Source organism: Glycine max, chromosome 16 (genome assembly GCF_000004515.6).
Source record: "Glycine max cultivar Williams 82 chromosome 16, Glycine_max_v4.0, whole genome shotgun sequence".
Classification (NCBI taxonomy): domain Eukaryota; kingdom Viridiplantae; phylum Streptophyta; class Magnoliopsida; order Fabales; family Fabaceae; genus Glycine; species Glycine max.
The window spans coordinates 34,606,101-34,626,102 of NC_038252.2; the positions used below are offsets into that span (position 1 = coordinate 34,606,101).

At 31.5% G+C, this 20,002-nt stretch overlaps 3 protein-coding genes and 1 pseudogene across 3 annotated transcripts; 1 reads left to right on the forward strand and 3 right to left on the reverse strand.

Annotated features, from left to right (window-relative positions):
- Window positions 1–1,565: 1,565 nt before the first annotated feature.
- On the reverse strand, window positions 1,566–4,849 carry LOC112999760 (receptor-like protein EIX2). The gene is made up of 2 exons (XM_026126027.2): window positions 4,401–4,849; window positions 1,566–2,604 (listed from the first exon to the last, which is right to left on the reverse strand). The coding sequence occupies exon 2, from the start codon at window positions 2,583–2,585 to the stop codon at window positions 1,803–1,805; it is 783 nt and encodes a 260-aa protein (XP_025981812.1). The 5' UTR covers window positions 2,586–2,604; window positions 4,401–4,849; the 3' UTR covers window positions 1,566–1,802.
- LOC100811219 (receptor-like protein EIX1) lies at window positions 2,879–5,129 on the reverse strand. Its single transcript, XM_026126128.1, has 3 exons — window positions 4,127–5,129; window positions 3,159–3,877; window positions 2,879–2,902 (listed from the first exon to the last, which is right to left on the reverse strand). The coding sequence occupies exons 1-3, from the start codon at window positions 5,127–5,129 to the stop codon at window positions 2,879–2,881; spliced, it is 1,746 nt and encodes a 581-aa protein (XP_025981913.1).
- A 6,610-nt stretch (window positions 5,130–11,739) lies between these two features.
- LOC106796549 (receptor-like protein EIX2) lies at window positions 11,740–17,692 on the reverse strand (annotated as a pseudogene).
- LOC106796550 (non-specific lipid transfer protein GPI-anchored 14) lies at window positions 17,688–19,746 on the forward strand. Its single transcript, XM_014768890.2, has 3 exons — window positions 17,688–17,919; window positions 19,070–19,171; window positions 19,294–19,746. The coding sequence occupies exons 1-3, from the start codon at window positions 17,781–17,783 to the stop codon at window positions 19,431–19,433; spliced, it is 381 nt and encodes a 126-aa protein (XP_014624376.1). The 5' UTR covers window positions 17,688–17,780; the 3' UTR covers window positions 19,434–19,746.
- The last annotated feature ends 256 nt before the right edge of the window (window positions 19,747–20,002 follow it).

Genomic DNA, 20,002 nt, shown 5'->3' on the forward strand with positions numbered 1-20,002 from the left:
GAATATGGTTTCATGTTTTGTAAAACAATTTAGATCCCCTTTATCAAAGTGTATCTGCCTTTTACACAAGTTTTTTCACTTTATTTTATTTCTCCCAGAATCAATTGTTGTGTTATTCATACTATTAAATTAGTCTGATAACTATCATGTCGATCATTGTTAGTTTTATTTCCACCATTGTTGGGAGTACGTATATACTATTACTTTATGATTAAACGTGTTACTTAAATTGCAGATAAAAACTCTTTATAATGAAGTACAATTGTTTATAACTACAACAATTATATTGAGTCAATTTAACACTCATCAAAGGCAGAAAAACTTTACTTTAAGATTAGACAGAGGCTCATACCAATCATGGCGGTGGTTATAATTACACACATCAGCAACTGTAAAAGATCTTGCACAGCCACAGAAAAAAAAATGCTTGATGCACATCTGATAAACTCACTCAAGGTCTATGCCCAAATGTAGATTCAAAGTTCAAACATTTTGGGCCTATAGCTAGACCATCCCTCCTAGTCATAGCCATCTGAATTGGATCGACCCCACCCGAAGGTTTGTGTTGCATCACTTGCATGCATTCACCCACCACAGTTGTTGTTATAGTTTTCTCGTGATTTTTGTATTTGAAAATACTATGGACAAATATAATTGATACAGTCATAATTAATTATTGTCATGTTGCAATTACAAAGACTCCTCAAAGAAAATGTTTAGTAAATCATGATCAAGTAGAAATTGCAATGGCAAACTGTTTTTTAAAATCTTATTAGTCAGTTGTATAAACCCAAATTTAGTTATATCCAGGTATGTAATATTTGCCATTTTAGTGCTCTGTTTGGAAATTTGCGTGTCGAATTGTTTTTTTTATACGTACCTACACAACACTCTTTAGCCAAATACCACTTTTCATGGAGGAATCTGTCCTGAAAGGAGTATAGAACCAGAAACAATATGCGTGGTGGTATCTATCATTCTGAAAAAGAGAAAAAATGGGATACGTACAATAGTAGGACTGTGACACTACTAGAAAAATGTATGCACCTTTCATGTCCCTAAATTTATGAACAAAAGATTCACGTGTCGTTTATTGAATTTGTTTTATGTGGAGTGTAAAGTCATATCCAATACTAATAAGTGTATGTTTATATAATTCTTTTTAAAATAATTACTCTTCTTTATTTACATCTAATAAAAATGTTATAACATTAATTTTTAAAATAAGTTAAATGAAGCATGTTTCATAAGAAATTAACTTTTACTGTAATTGTTACATTTTTTAGTAACAAAGGGAGATGGGTGAAGACGGTGAAGGAAAAAAAAATGAAGATAATGTCTATGTTGTTCAAATAAAAGTATTAATTGTATTAAAATAGTTAATATTAAAAAATATATTAGTAAATATAACATTGTTGTGTTGGTGCAATTTATTGTGCATCAAAATATGTAAAAATAATAATTAACTTGTAATTTGTATAGTTGGTATGGGTTGTTTTATCTATCCTGGATTTTGTTGTATCACACACATAATCATTTATATATATATGGGTTACTATTGTCACTACCAAAAATGCTATTGAGACTACCAAAGCATTTGAAATTACTTGGTTATCCTTAGTTCCATTTCCCCACACCTCCTATCCTTCCCCTCTTTACGTTCAGCTACTCTCCCTCTTTACATCCAAAAACAGAATTTAAATAAGGCTCTCAAATTTGAAAAAAAAAAAGAAGATAGCAATGACTACAAATTTATCAAGCTGCCAATACAATGATAAAACTTCGGAGTATTCTAAGCAACACTAAACAGTGATACTACCTAAGCGAAAAGATTGAAGTTTGAACCACACATGATCAAGGAAATGAAAATAGGCATACCGCCATGATCTACAAATCAGCAAAGGAGCAATCACTATCCAGAATCCCACAATAAATCCAATTGTCATACTGACAAAAAACCAATTCACTCCATGCCCATTACTTCCTTCATAACTATGGGTTTTCCCATTGGAGCTGCAGTTTATGGGCAGTGGTGGACCACATAGATTGTTGCCGATGAAGCTGGAGGCATCAAAGGTTTGCAATTGAGTTCCTGTTGGAATATTTCCCTTCAAATGATTGTAAGACAAGTCTAGCATGCTCAGAAAGCTCAAATTTGCAATGGTTGGAGGGATTTTACCAGAAAGTTGATTCCTCGAAAAATCAATGGACTGTAATGATCTCATATTACCTATACCTTGTGGAATATGACCAATCAATTGGTTGTGGGACATGTTTAAAAAATTCAATCCATTTAGATATGTGATTTCTCTTGGTATTTCCCCTAATAACTTGTTACTTGACAGATCAATGCTTGTTACCAAACCCAGAATGTTTCTGTACTCATCTCCTCTTCCTTTCAGCCATAGTAGCACACTAACTATACTTTCCATCGAAGAGTAAGACGTACCATATTGTGCTTCAGAATAGATACGAGGATCTGTACTTTGGTTCTTTAGTGTCATGGCACTCAAGTTACTGAAACAGCTCGGTATATTGCCAGACAGATTGTTTTGTGCAAGGTCTAAAACCTGAAGATGACTCATCTGACATATTTCATTTGGAATGTGGCCGGCAAAACTGTTTGATCGAAGGCGGAGGATTTTCACATTTAAGAGGTTTTCTCCAACCCATGTTGGAATAGTTCCTGAAAGATTATTTTCCCCAAGGTCCAAGGATATCAATTGGTTATTCTTCTTCAAACTGGTTGGAAATATTCCTGAGAGTGTGTTGTTACGAATTTGTAAAGACTGCAGCTCTGCCAAGGAACCCATGGATTGGGGTAAGTTCCCAACAAAATGGTTGCTTTGTAAATTTACATCCACCAGAAGTGTCCAATTCATCCAGCAATCAGGTATCTCTCCTGACAAATTATTTGATGCAAGATTCAGAAATTCTAAATGCGTTGGCTGTTCCTGATCGTTACATAAAAAGTCATTCATGGATTCAGAGAATGAATTGCTTGAAAGATCTAACTGAATCACATCACTTGAAAGATAGGGTAATTTACCACACAAGTGATTTGAGCTTAGATCAATAGTTGGGATAGATATTGGATTCTTTAATGTAGTCCCAATCTCACCATGGATATGATTACGAGAGAGGTTTAAATACGAAACCTGAGAAAGTGCTTCCCACATCTGTGTGGGAATAGAACCGAAAATCCCCGTGTTAGATAGTCCAACATATTGAAGTTGGTTTTTTGACTGAATCCACAATGGAAAGCTGGGACCTAACTGCCATGATGTCACTTCCAAATAGGTAAGTTGAAAATTAGGAATCCAATTGGGACCCACTTTTAAAGTTAAATTGTTCCCCGATGCGACAAACTCCGTCAAGCTTGTAAGATTTGCAAGATCATCTTCCTTGACAACTCCGTGAAAAAGATTGCCGTCAATATGAAGAGATAACAATTTAGAGAGTGATCGAAGACTTTCAAATGGATTTCCACTGAATTTATTCATAGAGAGATCGAGATATCTTAATGATGAAAGTTTTCCAAATGATCTAGGAAGAGCACCACCAATTGAGTTGTTGTAAAAATCTAGCCGCTCAACATTTTTAAATGCCCCAATATGATCTGTCAGATTGCCTGAAAGTCGTGAACTCTGAACTGCAAGTCTTGTGAGTCCATGGGAAATACAAGGAGCAAGAATTTCTAAAAGTTCATTAACCTGTTGGTTGAGTTTGAGATATGATAAATCTATCACCCTTAAGTTGCAGAGATTACCCAAAGAAGTTGGAATGTTTCCTTCAAGTTGACTATATGACAAATTAAGTACAACAAGAGAAGTCAAATTACCCAAAGAAGTTGGAATGTTTCCTTCAAGTTGAGTACCTGATAAATCAAGTTCAACAAGAGAAGTCAAATTTCCCAAAGAAGTTGGAATGGTTCCTTCAAGTTGATTGTATGACAAAAGAAGTTCAACAAGAGAAGTCAAATTTCCCAAAGAAGTTGGAATGGTTCCTTCAAGTTGATTACCTGATAAATCAAGTTCAACAAGAGAAGTCAAATTTCCCAGGGCATCAGAAATAGTTCCATGTAAGTTGTTGTCCATTAGGTTCAGGAACTTGAGACGATGAAGACCGTATAAGCAATCAGGTATAGAAGATGAGAATGAATTTCCAGACAAGTCAAGATTTTGAAGAAGTGTGAGGTTTCGAATACCACCAGGAATCGGACCTTGGATTTCATTACCCCATAATTGAAGAGAAACAAGTATCTTCAATTTGAATATCCACTTGGGGACAAAAGAAATGGCAGGGGAATAACTAGTACGGGAAAGATCGAGAATTTGCAGAGATGAGAAGTTGAGCAAGGATGGTTCATTATAGTCAGGGAGTTTGCATCCTGACAAATATAGGTGGGTCAAAGAAGGAAGAGATTGGAGAGTGTGTAGCCAATGAAATGCTTTGGATAGGTTTGCATTACTCAAATCAAGATATTCAAGCTTCCACATACTTGATAGCCATTCTACATTTTCAGCAAACAGAGGTTCGACAACAGAATGACCTCCAAGGCCAAGATACACCAAATTGGAGAGATTCCCAATCTGAGATGGAATTGTTCCATCGGCATACGTCAGGTCAAGATACACCAAATTGGAGAGATTCCAAATCTGAGATGGAATCTTCCCCATGAATCCAGTACCAGAGAGGTCGAGGTGAGTCAAGGAAGTCATTGTCCCAAGGAAAGAAGGAATTGACATACCTTCTCCAAGGAATTCATTGCCGCTCAAGTCCAAGTAATTCAAATGCTTTAAATCAGCCAAACAAGGACTGATCTCTCCACCAAACTGGGATTTCTCATAAGCTTCCTCATCGAAGTGATAGAAAGCAGCAGAAAACGTAGTGTTGAGGTGAAGCTGAAGAAGATGGGAAGTGACGTTGTGGCAGAGGACTCCATACCAGTGGCAACAGTTGGTATTATTAGGATTCCAAGACCAAAGCCTATTTGAAGGATCATTCAGATTATTCTTAATCTTCAAAAGTGTCTCACGCTCACTTGGGATGCACACACTCTCTCTGCATGGTAAGCTCAACAACCAAAGCTGGACAAAGACAAGAATATAAATGGAGGAGGAATTCATGATCATGCAACGCAAATATAGAAAACAAGTGTACTTGTTGCTTCTGCATATAAATCATCAAACTTCTATTATTTATACTGCTGCCCTGCCTGTTTTTTTCTCCACTTTCATTATTTTTTACCTTTTTTATTATTGTGCCAAATACTAAAATATTATTCCATTCTTTTTTTTACGGTGGCCTCTTTAAATTATCGATTTAATTATCCAATTCTCCCGAATTAATTCTTAGAATACGATTTTTTTGTATTTACTGTATCTATCTCCCTTTTTAAAATTCCTATATACACTAAATTCATGAAAAATCAAAATGAATAAAAAATTTAATATTAAATTATCAAAATTAATAACATTTTTTTAAGAAAAAAATCAAGTCTTTTATTTCATCAAATTCAATATTAAATTATCAAATTTTCAATATTCAAACTAAAAATAATGTAAAAGAAAATTGTCTTCTAAATCATAGCTTACACCATCAAGTCAATCTCAAGGTTTTCCATTTTTTCATCTTGAACCTTTGGACACTCCACAAAGTCCAGCCATGATGTTAAGATCTGACTTCTTCAACTTGAACCATAGGTCACTGCATTACCTTCATATCAAGTTCCCTGTCATTGACAACAAATGTTGCGAGTTAAGTCAAGCAAGGAAAAAAAATATTATTGATGAATAAATCAATTATAGGAAAAGAGTTTACTTTAAAGACTATTTTGGTTAAAAAAATCTATAAAAAAAATTATTTCATTCCAAGCTAGCTATTTAATTTTGATCAATTTTTCAATTCACAAAATAATATTCTTCTTATATGTGAAAAAGACTAATTAATCTTCATTGTCATTAATGATTGTTGTGTTGTCTATTTCTAATTGTTTTTTTAATCATAATATTATTTTCTTTTTATTAAAAATTAATTAGTGAGATACAAAGAAGTTTAACGTGATCTATCATAATTATTGAGATCATAGTTTTTAAAGTAATTTTGAATTTACTTTATCTATCTCCCTTTTTAAAATTCCTATATACACAAAATTTTATATTGAATTTAACTATTATTTAATCTATCCTTTCGTTAAACTTTTGTTAATTAAACAATAAAAGTCCAACATTTTATTAAAAAAAATCAAGTCTTCTATTTCATGGACTCCATCAAGTCTTTTATTAAAAGTCCAACTTTTGTTAATTCAAGTCTTTTACAAAATTTTTGTTAATTCAACTTTTGTTAATTATTACAAAATTTGGTATTGAATTTAACTATTATTTAATTCAAGCCTTTTATTAAAAGTTCAACTTTTGTTAATTTAAATATTATTTTTTTAATTAAACCATAGCCAACTCCATCAAGTCCATCTCAAGGTCCTGTATTTTTTCATCTTGAACCTTTGGACACTCTACAATTACAAAAATAAGTAAGAATCATTTTATTTTAATTTACCCTATAATACTGCATAAATGAAAATTTAGTGTCATTAAACTTCAAATTTTAACTATTATTTAATCAATCCTTTCGTTAAACTTTTGTTACATACAAAAGTCCAATATTTTTTTAAGAAAAAAATCAAGTCTTCTATTTCATCAAATCCCAACCCATGATTAATATTAAATTATCAAATTTTCAATATTCAAACTAAAAATAATGTAAAAGAAAATTGTCTTCTAAATCATAGCTTACACCATCAAGTCAATCTCAAGGTTTTCCATTTTTTCATCTTGAACCTTTGGACACTCCACAAAGTCCAGCCATGATGTTAAGGTCTGACTTCTTCAACTTGAACCATAGGTCACTGCATTACCTTCATATCAAACAAATGTTGCGAGTTAAGTCAAGCAAGGAAAAAAATATATAATTGATGAATAAATCAATTATAGGAAAAGAGTTTATTTTAAAGACTATTTTGGATAAAAAAATCTATAAAAAAATTATTTCGTTCCAAGCTAGCTATTTAATTTTGATCAATTTTTCAATTCACAAAATAATATTCTTCTTATATGTGAAAAAGACTAATTAATCTTCATTGTCATTAATGATTGTTGTGTTGTCTATTTCTAATTATTTTTTTAATCATAATATTATTTTCTTTTTTATTAAAAATTAATTAGTGAGATACAAAGAAGTTTAAATCGCTTGTTTAGCTTGGTCTATCATAATTATTGAGATCATAGTTTTTCCTTTTATAAGTCTTGTTCCAAATTTTTCCATGTATTGTAGATCATATTTAACTTAAAAAGTAAATTAGAAGATCTACAAAGAAGTGTGGCATGTTTTTAAAATTATAAAATTATGGTCCTAGCTATTTATTGTTAGACCACAAGTCTTCATATATTAAAGTTTTTGTCTAAATTTCATTTATGGTGATAGTTAAGAATAGTGATAGAAGACAAAAATAAATATACAATTTATTGAAATATCTAACTCAATTAATTGATGAATACATCAATTATAGGAAAAGGGTGTACTTTAAAGACTATTTCTATTAAAAAATCAATAAAAAATTATTTCGTTCCAATATAATTATTTGATTTTAATCAATTTTTCAGTTCACAATATAAAATTCTCTTATATAGGAAAAAAAGACTAAATTTAATTATCATCAATTGGAAAAGTTATTATGTCATGTATTTTTAATTGTATTCGAATTTGAATATTATTTTATTTATCATATAAAAACTAATTAGTTATATAAAAGAAGTAAAAAGAATATTAACTTTTTTTCACAAAAAAAAAATCAGTATCATATTTTATGTTTTTTACAAGTTATCAACTTAAATAAGAGGAGAAACATAATTTTAATTTCCATTTTACTTTTTAAATAATTGCAAATGCCAAATTTAAATACTCATGAGAATACTCATGTTTCATATAATATTCTAAAAAAAAATCCATACGATAACTTAAACAATCTACAAAGAAATATAATTTATTCTTGTGTCAAATACTAAAACAAGAAACATTTTTTTTATTTTAGTTTACCGTACAGAATTGTTTAAATCAATGAAATTTTTATTTTAAGAAAATATTAATGATTTTTTTAAAACTTTAAGTAGTTTACATCAAAGGTAATTAAATTTGGCTTAATTAGTCTTCACATTTTAACTATTATTCAAATCAATCCTTTCGTTAAATATGTACGTGTTAAGTAAACAACAAATAGTCTTGCCTTATAAAATTCAAATATTCTATTACATGCGGTTTGAACCCATAATTAATTTTAAACTATCAAATTTTAATTATTCAAAATAAAAGAAATGAAAAAGAAAATTGTCTCCTATACAAACCGCGGGCCACTCCACCAAATCTATATCAAGGTCCCCACTTTTCCAACTTGAACCATAGACTATTCCATCAAGTCCATGTCAAGCTCCTCCATTTTTTCATCTTGAACCTTAGGACACTCCACAAAGTCCAGCCATATTAAGGTCTTTGACTTCTTCAACTTCTGCAACGCATATATGGAAACAACTTAATTGTATAAGTGCTTCTTGCTTCTGCATATAAATCATAAAACTTCTATTATTTATACTGCTGCAAGTGTCTTTCTTTTCTTTTTTCTTTTTTTTATGACGTTTCCTTTTTTAATTATTGACTTTATTATCCAATTCCCCCGAGTTAATTCTTAGAATAGGAAATAATTTTGAATTTACTTTATCTATCTCCCTTTTTAAAATTCCTATATACACAAAATTTTGTATTGAATTTAACTATTATTTAATTTTGATTAATCAATCATTTCGTTAAAATTTTGCTAATTAAACAATAAAAGTCCAACATTTTATTAAAAAAATTCAAGTCTTCTATTTCTAATTGTATTTGAACTTGAATATTATTTTTTTATCATATAAAAATTAATTAGTTATGTAAAAAGAAGTGTGAAAAAGACTATTAACTTTTTTCTCAAAAAATCAGTATCATATTTTGTATTTTTTTACAAGTTATCAACTTAAATAAGAGGAGAAATATTATTTTAATTTCCATTTTACTTTTTAAATAATTTGCAAGTGCCAAATTTAAACAATCATAAAAATACTCACGTTCAATATAATATTCTCAAAAAGAAAAATATTGATACGATAACTTAAAAAATCAACAAAGAAATATAATTTATTCTTGTGCCAAATACTAAAATAGGAAACTTTTTTTATTTTAGTTTACCGTATAGAATTGCTTAAATCAATGAAAGTTTTATTTTAAGAAAATATTAACAATTTTTTAAAACTTTGAGTAGTTTACATCTAAGGTAATTTAATTTAGCTTAATTAGTCTTCAAATTTTAACTATTATTTAAATCAATCCTCTAAGTATATAACAAAAGTCTTGCATTATAAATTCAATATTCTATTACTTGGAATTTGAACCCATAATTAATTTTAAACTATCAAAATTTTATTATTCAAAATTAAAAAAAATGAAAAACAAAATTTTCTCCTAGACAAATTGCTGGCTACTCCACCAAATCCATATCAAGGTCCCCACTTTTTCAACTTGAACCATAGGCTACTCCATCAAGTCCATGTCAAGCTCCTCCATTTTTTCATCTTGAACCTTAGGACACTCCACAAAGTCCAGCCATATTAAGGTCTCTGACTTCTTCAAGTTGATCCATATCCCATAGGCCACTCCACCAATTTCATGACAATGTCCCCCCACTTCTTCAACTTGAACCATAGGTCACTACATTACCTTCATATCAAGTTCTTTATCATTGACAACAAATGTTTAGAATTAAGTAAGGAAGGAAAAAATTATAAATGATAAATACATCAATTATAGGAAAAGAATCTAATTTAGAGACTATTTAGATTAAAAAATCTATATAAAAAAAGATTATTTTGTTCCAATTTAGTTATTTAATTTTGATTTATTTTTAATTCACAAATAATATTCTTCTTATATGTAAAAAAAGACTAATTTTCATTGTTATTAATTGGAAAGATTGTTGTGTCGTTTATTTCTAATCGTATTTTAACCTGAATATTATTTTCTTTTCCATTAGAAGTTAATTAGTGAGATATAAAAAGTGTAAATTGCTTGTTTAACTTGGTCTATCATAATTATTGAGATCATAGTTTTTTCTTTAACAAGTCTTGGTCCAAATTTCTCCATGTATTAAAAAGTAAATTAGAAGATCTACAAATTAAGAAGTGTGGCATGTTTTTTAAATTATAAAATTATGGTCCTAGCTATTTATTGTTAGACCACGAGTCTTCATATATTAAAGTTTTTGTCTAAATTTCATTTACTTATGTGGTGATAGTTTAAGAATAGTGATAGAAGAGAAAAATAAATATACAATTTATTGAAATATTTAACTCCCTTGTGCAATTAGTCAAACTCCCTTGTCACTAGGTCCATCTAGTGATTAAAAATATAATCAAACAATTCAATAAAACACAAGTCTAATTGTCGCTATTGTAATTCAATAATTGTATTATATTTTTAATGTTAATAAATTTTTTAAAAAAGATTGGTGTTTTTAGTAGAATGAAAGCAATTAATACATTGATTTCAATGCATTAATTGAATTCTGATTTGACTTTTAATTAAAAAACTGCATATAAATGTTTTTAAAACTATTGTGTGGTTTCCCTGGAAAAAAAACTATTGTATGGTTCTATTATAATTGACTGAATTTGAGTTTGAAAAGATTTTTTTATGAAATTAAAATTAAAGATAAAAAATATAAAAGCTTAATTGCATTCTTTATTCTTCAGGTACAGTAATTTTTCGATTTTGGTCTATTGTAAGTTCCAATTGGGAGAATTGGATTGGATCCACTAGGCATTGGAATTTCAATCCCTCCATCCATCTTTTTTGAATATTTAACAGATATTTGCTGGCATGACACTAGATGAAAGGTAGATAATATGACAACTACCATGTTGCCTAACACATACTGAACTAAACTTTTGATCCCTTAGAATATTGCAGTTATAAGGAAGCAGAAGTGAATAAGCCACATCTAAGGGACCAAATTAAACTTACAAAATTATAATACCTAATTTACGTAATGCATGGAGATCAAAAGTGAAATTAAACTAAATATAAATTATGAGAGCATTCTAATCTGTCTTCATTGTCTGAGGAGCAAAAGGACTTGACAAGTGTTTTGTATTTTTTTTTTTGTACATGCATATATAGTGTATATGCTATTCTTTTTTTCTATTTTTTTCCCTACATTTATGATCTCGGAACTGAAACAGTGAGAGAAACCGATGTGAAAATAGATAGGGTGGATGAAGAACTAGACATCGGCCAGTGGAAGAAAATGAACAGATGGAAAACCATCTTTTTGGGTATTTCCCTATTTCTTTAATAAAGATACCAGCTCCTCTCTCTAATACACACTGGTGATACAGGTGTGATGGAAACCCTATATCTGATAGCTTGAAACTTTATTTTGTATGAGGGAATTCAATACAACTAGTGACCCTTGTATAAAACGATAGGAACTATTATGAATAAAAAAGTAATATTTCATGATTTTTAAAATTTAATCAATCATGATTTGTCAAATGAACTTGTTAATGAGTATTATAGAATAAATGCATCAATACTCAGGAAATGGGAATGTGGAATGTATCAGAGTAAGGAAAAGCGAGAGAAGGAAGATGTGGAAGAGCTTAGAAACTGCAGAATCCTATGCAAGCTCCAACTTTCTACGCTAATTAAATTCATTCAGGCAAATTCTTAGTTACATGTTGTGTAGAACAATCTTCTTAAGTCCAATCACCGAGTGTGTCATTTCAGTTATTTTAATGCTAATTATTGTTAGTGCACAGATAGTAGAAGACAATAATGCGTCATAAATACAAAACAGAATTTGATACTCAAGTCTCAAGCTCGTCTAGTTCTCTTAACATTAAGAACATTTAATACCAATGAAAGCTCTGATGTTCCAAAGAAATTACCATCACCGTGTCCAACAGAAGCACTCTCCCTCAACCATTCCTTGCTTGTGCAATTTTTTGTTACAGGAGGACCACAAAGCTCAGGATTTCCAGTGTAGCTAAGTTCTTCAAAGCTCTGAAGTTGGGTGCTCGTGGGAATTCTGCCTGATAAGTTGTGGTATGATAGATTCAGGAAACTGAGGAAGGACAAATCAGATAAGCTTTGAGGGATTTGACCTGAAATGTTGTTTAGTGAGAGATCAAGGGATTCTAACAATTTCATTTTTCCCATGTCATTTCGTATCTCTCCAGACAGATGATTTCTAGACAAGTTCAAAAACCGCAAAGCAGATAACTTGAAATTTCAGATGGAATTGCTCCAGACAGCTTATTACTTGAAAGATCAATCATTCTCACCAATATCAGATTGTCTCTGTACTCTAACTCATCTCCTTTGGGAACTAAGACAAGAGTTTCCTTGTAGTGGTTATAACTGAAGTCAGAGCCATATGAATAACTTGAAGGGTTTGCAAAGAAGTCATCTTCACCAGCCATTGTTTTCATGTCATCCAAACAATTTGGAATGGATCCTGACAGGCTGTTATTGCCATGATCCAGCACTATAAGGGAAGAAAGTTGACACATCTTTTGAGTAATGCTGCCATTGAAATTGTTGGATCTTAGACGAAGAACCATTAGATATTGCATTTCCCACATCCAATCTGGTATTGTGTCAGAAAGTTGGTTATTTACCATGTCTATGAATTTCATTGTAGAGCAATTTTGCAGTGTCGAAGGAATATATCCTGAGAAGCGGTTGTCGTCTAACAGCAAAGACTCAAGTTGAGACAGATACCCCAAGGAGTTTGGAATTTCACCAGACATATTGTTACTGCCCAAGTTCACATGCACCAAAGCTTGCCAATGCACCCAACAGTGACCAAGATCACCAGACAAGACATTATTTGAAAAATCAAGCACACTTAACTTATTAGTAGCATTTGGCTTTCCACATAAAAAGGAGAAATTGTTCCGGAAATTGAGTTATTGGCAACATTCAGCACTTCAACATTTGCAGACACACTTGGCAATCTACCCTTGAACAAATTAGAACTCAAATTTATGACACTGGAATTTAGAAAGATGCTAGATAGGTCTCCACTTAACAGATTGTTTGACAGATCCAGGAATTCAATTTGCAAAGTCCAATTCCAAAACCAACTTGGAACCAAGTCTGCAATACCTGCCTTAGACATTGTCAAAACCTTCACAGAACTTGCCTTTTTAGCCATTCTGGAAACTTAGGACCTATTCCAAAGGAGCTCAGTAAAACATATTCAAGCTGAAAAGGAGGAGCCCATCCAGAGTTGACACTGAGGAACAAGTTTGTCCAAGACAAACGTAGTTCCTTTAATGTAAAAGTTTTACAAAATTTGACTCTTTTATAGATCCTTCCTAACAAATTAGATGAAAGGTCTAACGTCACTAAATTTGAGAGAGTTCCAAGAGTTACAGGCACATCACCAGTCAAAGAATTAGCTCCAAGATTTAATACCTGCAGGTTTTTGAGGAACTCAAAACTCTTAGGAATGGTTCCATTCAGTCGGTTGTGAGCCAGGTTTAAAGTTCTCAAGGATGACAAGTTTGCAAATGGTGAGGGAATTGGACAAGTAAAGGTATTATTACTGAGATCTAGAACTTCAAGATGCTTAAGCTGGCCTAATGAATCTGGAAGTGGCCCACTGAGTTGATTGTTCTGCAGGTCTAGATTTTTTATGTTCTGTAGGCTTGATATTATTTGTGGAATTTTTCCCTGTAAAAGGTTACTGTGTAAATCAAGTTGGACAAGAGTTTTGCTGAGATTAAATAGCCATGAAGGGATTTGCTGATTGAGATTGTTATTTGAAAGATCAAGGACTTGGAGATGTGTGAAGTTGGTTTTTCCTTTTGGTAGTCGTAAGTTATCAATTTGACAGCTCTCCAAGTGTAGTTCTGAAAGAGATGGAAGTGCACTCAGTACTTGAAGCCAGTTACCTTGTTTATGAAGGTCTGAACCACTCAAATCAAGGTACTCCAAGGAAGATAGCCTTGATATCCAATTAAGGTTATCTATCTGAAGAGCATAATTGTATCCAAGATTAAGGTGCTGCAGGTTTGAGAGGTTTCCTAGTTGATGAGGGATTAATCCCATGAACCCACTTAAGCTAAGGTCCAAGTATCTCAGACTCTTCAATGAGCCTAGGAAGCTTGGTATTGGAGTAAGAACAAAATAATTTGAACTCAAGTCCAAATGATTCAAATATTTTAGTCCAAGCAAAGAAGGACTAATCTCTCCACTCAACTCCCTATAGGGAGAGCCCACAGGTGTGTCAAGATTGATTTCCATGACTTGACCAGTGTTGTTGCAGTGAACCCCTGGCCATGTACAGCAATCCGATTTGTCAGACCATGATGAAAGCCTGTTTGAAGGGTCTGCTAGTCCATGCTTGAAGCTGAGGAGTGCATTCCTTTCCTTCTCACTGCAAGTCATATTGAGCCTTGCTGGTTTGCTTGCACTGAAGTGGAGAGTTGTTGCAGTGGACAATATCAAGAGAAGAACATGAGTTGCAAATAGCACTGCCGTGAAGAAGAAGGAAGATGAAAAAGGTTGAATCCACAATTTTCTGGTTCACGGTTGGTATTTACTACTAACAATGCCTATGTAGGATATATACCGTAGAAGGGTTAGCATTTAAAATTTTACTCCACTAATGATGGTGGTTGCAAAATGCACACATATGTAGAGGTATATATGTCAACAACGAGACATTTAGGATTAAAAGTGTCTAACCACACCACCATTATTTTGCACTAGTTTATTTTATTTTGATTTAATTACTCTTTTAGTTCTTATAGTTGTGATAATTATTTTTTAGTCCCTATAATTTAAGACATTCATTTTGGTTCCTATATTTACATTTTTTTTACCTTTTTGTCCTCGCGGGGAAGATTCAACTCACACATAAACATGAACAAAATTAATAAAAATAGGGAAGCAAGCTGAGGTACAACTGAAGTGTAATGGAGGTATGAGACAAAGGCACTACACATTCCATTATTCTTGAGTCTGCCACCGACCTCTGAAAGCTTAGCATTTGCCAATTGCCATGATGTAATCTCCTTCTTTACTGTGTCTCATCTAGTTGGAGTGGTATCACAGCATTGAACTAAGTTGATCGTTCCAATGGGATGATGGTTTTGATTGCTGCAGATAAAGTGTGTGATTGTGAGTTTCTGGTTCCATGAGTAACAGAGGTGTGGTAGTTTGTGCCTTCATGGTTGGGATGATGTTGCAGGTGCCGGTTTGTTGTTGAGAGAAAAGATGATCAGCCATGTCTCGTGTGTGCATAGGAGAGTGTCTTTGCCCTCTCCATAACATTAGTTTCAACAATTGACTTTAGTCGAAACTTGATGGTGAGAATCAAAGAGTCAAAAAAAAAATTCAACCGGGACTAAAATAGAATGATTTAAACTATAAGAACTAAAAAGAAATATTGTGGTAACTTTAAGGGTCAAAAGGATAATTAAACCTTTTATTTTTTTGTAAAAACAGGTTTGGAATTTGCAACTTTGAATTCTATCTAATTAAGCTCTCAGTCTTCTGTTTTTGCAACTCTATTTGGGTAGAAAGAGGAGAAATCTAGGCTTAATTCAACCCTAAAACCTAACTCATAGGATTAGGGTTACCCTCACCTTATAAACTCTATCTTGAGACTATCTCTAACCAATGTGGGACTTGGATTTTTTTTTTAATTCATCCCTCACGTCTAGCACTCTTTGGGCATGGTGCATAATCCTTTTGAATGGATTTAGGATACGTTCTGATACCAAGAAGAAATCTGGGCCTAATGGAAAGAAATCAAATTTAAAGATACAACATTTGATACTATAACTGTTTGGTGTTTTGAAAATCTCACTCACATATTTCCAAATGTTACAGAAGACTTTGATTCAGTGGTTATTACGAATTCCTTCCTAGCCTTTTTTACCAAGTCAGGGAATTTGCATTGTTGTGCATGATGGCTGCCACAAGGACCCTTGTACCAACCCATTAGTGCAAGTGGTTTTTTTCTTAGGAGAATTGAGAAACAAATGATGTGTTTTATAAAAGGAATTCTTTTGCTTTGAATTTTGAACTTATAATGTTTTTTGTTTCCCTCACAGAACAAGTGATGAAACTCTTGACGCCATACGTACGCCTACTTTGATGCTCTTTTTTTCACACCACTTTTATCTTAATGGTATCTCAAGTTAATTAGAATGTACGTATAATAAAATAATCAGAATGGCAACTACTAGTAGTACTTAATTAGAAAAAAAACTATCAAAACTAAAACGAAAATAACTTTGATGATGTTAATACATGAGTCTAATTTAGATAGACAGTGTAAAAATTTAAATTGTTAATTAATTAGATATCACCTAATGATTTGTAAAACAATTACTAAAAAAAGTTATAGGAGAATATATATAGTTAATTGCAATTCTAAGTGTATTTAAATTAAATTCTTAATTAACATATCCTTATTGTGATTTTTTGTATATTTTTTATTTATTGAGACAGTGGAATGAGACCGCACTATAATTTTCATCACGGGTGTGGTTGTCAAATATAATAGGGATGGTTAGTGAGGAATTTTGGAATGTTAGTTGGTTTTCGACTATAGCCTCTTGTTCAGTGTTAACATTTTCATTAGAGTTAAGTTGCTTTTAGGGAAGAACAAATGTCTTGAAATTCCCTCTTCTCCAGAAGCAGTTTTATTGTGTCTTTATCGAAGCCATCTTCTCCAGAGACTTAACTTTTAACTTTGAAGATAGGAAGTCAAACATTGTTTCACTTTATTTGGTTTTTTTGCTTCGACAGATATGAAAAATACACTCAGGATCAGGTCCTGTTCACAAGAAGGAAGTCTACTATCCCACACATGTACTGCTTAATTATTTAAGGGGCTTAAATATATTTTTTTATTTTTAATAAATATCTGATTATATATATATATATATTTTTAATAAATTTTTAATTTATGATAAATTTTTAATAAAATGATAATTTTATTTTTTATATTAAACACTTATTTTTAGTCCCTAATAAATTATTTTTTTTGCTTCATTATAAATATTTTTCATTTATTATTAATACATATTAAAATAAAATTTACTAGAAAGTAAACAATTTTTTTTAATTTATCATAGACTAAAATAAAAAATCAAAGATAAAAAATAAAAATATTAATTTATTAGAAATTCAATATAAAATAAAAATTTATCAAAAAACAAAAAAAAAATTAATTATTTATTAAGGATAAGAACATATTTAATTTCATTTAGTGTTTGATAGTGTTTTGGTCTATTAGTGTTATGTTTTTTTATATATTTTTTATAGTTATTTCTTTTCAAATTTGATGACAACATTGTCATTGGGTCTTTCTACCCTTCACATCAGCAAATTGGACACTAAAGAGACTCGGTCAGAAACAAATAACTACTAGGGGTATAATAGCATGAGAGAATTTAACACTTTTGGAATAGGAAAATGTACTTTTTTTAAGAAAATAAAATTATGTTTTTAATCCATGATTTATATTCGACTTTTTATTTGATCTTTTGACAATTTTTTTCTTCAACGAAAATCTCTAATATTTGAAATCTTTTGCTTTAAATCTCTATCATTAGTTAAATAATAATGTATCGGTTAAATATTCGGTAGATTGTTGCAGTGGTCTCACACAAGCCATGAAGACCAACAAGAAGTGTGTCTGCCTTATTCTCAAAGACAGGGATGATCCTGATCTTGGCTTGAAGATTAACATGACAATTGCTGTTGGTCTCCCTTCTCTTTGCAAAACTCCTGATAATCTCTCACAGTGCTCTGGTATGTTCAATTTCAAATTAAGTCTTCCTTTTTTCTTGAAGAACACTACACTACAGTGTTATGTTTCCATTTCCTATGCAATGAGTCTTGTTAGTGGCCATATAACAACTAATGTTTTTATCTTTCATTGTCTGATGATAACATGTTTTTAATAGGAAAAAAAAGAGTCTTTATTTCTATTTTCAAAAACTATTTTTAGTTTTCAAGATACAACTAAACAAGGTTCTTGATAGCAACAACAACATTATGGAAGAACCAGAGGTAGCAGCTAATAGCAGACCAGCAAGGAACCACAACAGACCCACTCACCTCAGGGATTACGTTTAGCCGCGACAGCATTAGTGCACTGCAGTTAGTTAGGGGACAGAGATAGTGCTTTTCCCAAATTCTGTTATCCTCAAATTCTGTTATAACAGAGTTTGTTATTATCTGCTAGAAAACGATAAGCAGTGTAAGCCTATAAATATCAAGAGTAAAGGAATGAAAAAGCACAGAACAGAATTTGAATTTGCTTATCTTCTCTTTATTTCCTTCGTTTTGCTCTTAGCAGATAGCCTCTGCTATCAGTTCTTCAGACTGTTTGGCGGAGAATGATGTGAGACGCAGAATGTGAAATTGAGAGGGAACTTAAATAAGATTAAAACAGAAGAAGCTGAGAAAACATTTCCCCGTTGTTTTTGTTTTTTTGGATTTTAGAACACTTATTTTGGATAGGATTCTCCAAACTTATATATTTTGGATAAGAAATTGATTACTAAGTAGTCTAAAATTATTTTATAAAACAGTTTCTTAACTGAGAATACTCAGGCCCTAAATCATCCAATTTTAGTATATTTCTAAAAAAATCAGAATATTTGTGGTCTAAGTTTTATCATTATCAAGCCTTTCATTTTCCTTAAAGAACAAAAGAGTGTTACATTCCATTTACTATGTAATGAATGGTCAACAAGTCATGTACTTCAAACTTTTCTACTTCTCTCATTCATAACTAGACAATAACACATTTTAAAGGGGAAAAAAAGGGCATCTAAATCTCCCAATTTTACTTTGTTTGTGTATCTGTTATCTCTGAGTTTTCAACTGCGAAAGTTAAAAATATTTGAGGTTTGATTTTTTCTCAAGAAATTCTTGTTTGAAACGATTTGAACAGCACTTCTGCACTTGGATCCTAAATCACCTGAAGCTCAAGCTTTTAATCAAATTGGTCAGAAATCCAATGGTGGTTCTATCAGTCCTTCGCCCACTACTTCTGGTAGTGATCCTTTCAACAAAATATTTCATTTTTAGAATTTATTTTTGACATTGACATTTGAGTTTCAATGGTGTAGTACTAAATTTTGCATTTACTTTTAATGTGTTCTTTTGTGCATTCAGTTGAAGGAAGTTCCCAGAATGGTAGAAAGCAAGGGACAGATGAAACGGCCACAGCTAAGAAGAATAGTGCGTCTTATATCGGGAAGAGATTGTTAGAAAGTTTGGTTGCAGTTGCAGGGCTTCTAATTTGGCTTTCATGAGCTTAACTCAAATACTACCTATATATTACCATTTGCAGGAACCTTGACCAATGATTCCATCATAAATTTCTTTACTGATCCTTCTGCTCCACAAACCATTGACTCCACACATAGTTCTGTAGCATTAGCACTTATGGAGGGTTTGTATCTGAAGAGTTTAGCATATGAATTCAGGAGATGAAACATGTAGTCGTACACGTAGAGGGGTAGAGTCACATGACAGAATGTATTTTTGACTGACTGACCAAGCAGAACCTTCAATGTACACCTTATATCTGCACGATCATGATTGAATTGAAACATTTATTTATTGATAAAACTGAACATATATATCCAATAACAAAAATCGTTTCCATATTTTCAAATTTTACAAATTTGATTCATTAGTTAACTTAATTGATATCAAATTTTACATTTTGGTATCCATATTTACAAAATTAACAAACTAATTTTTTTTTCCTCGTAAATTTTTAGAATTATTTTTGACATTGACATTTGAGTTTCAATGGTGTAGTACTAAATTTTGCATTTACTTTTAATGTGTTCTTTTGTGCATTCAGTTGAAGGAA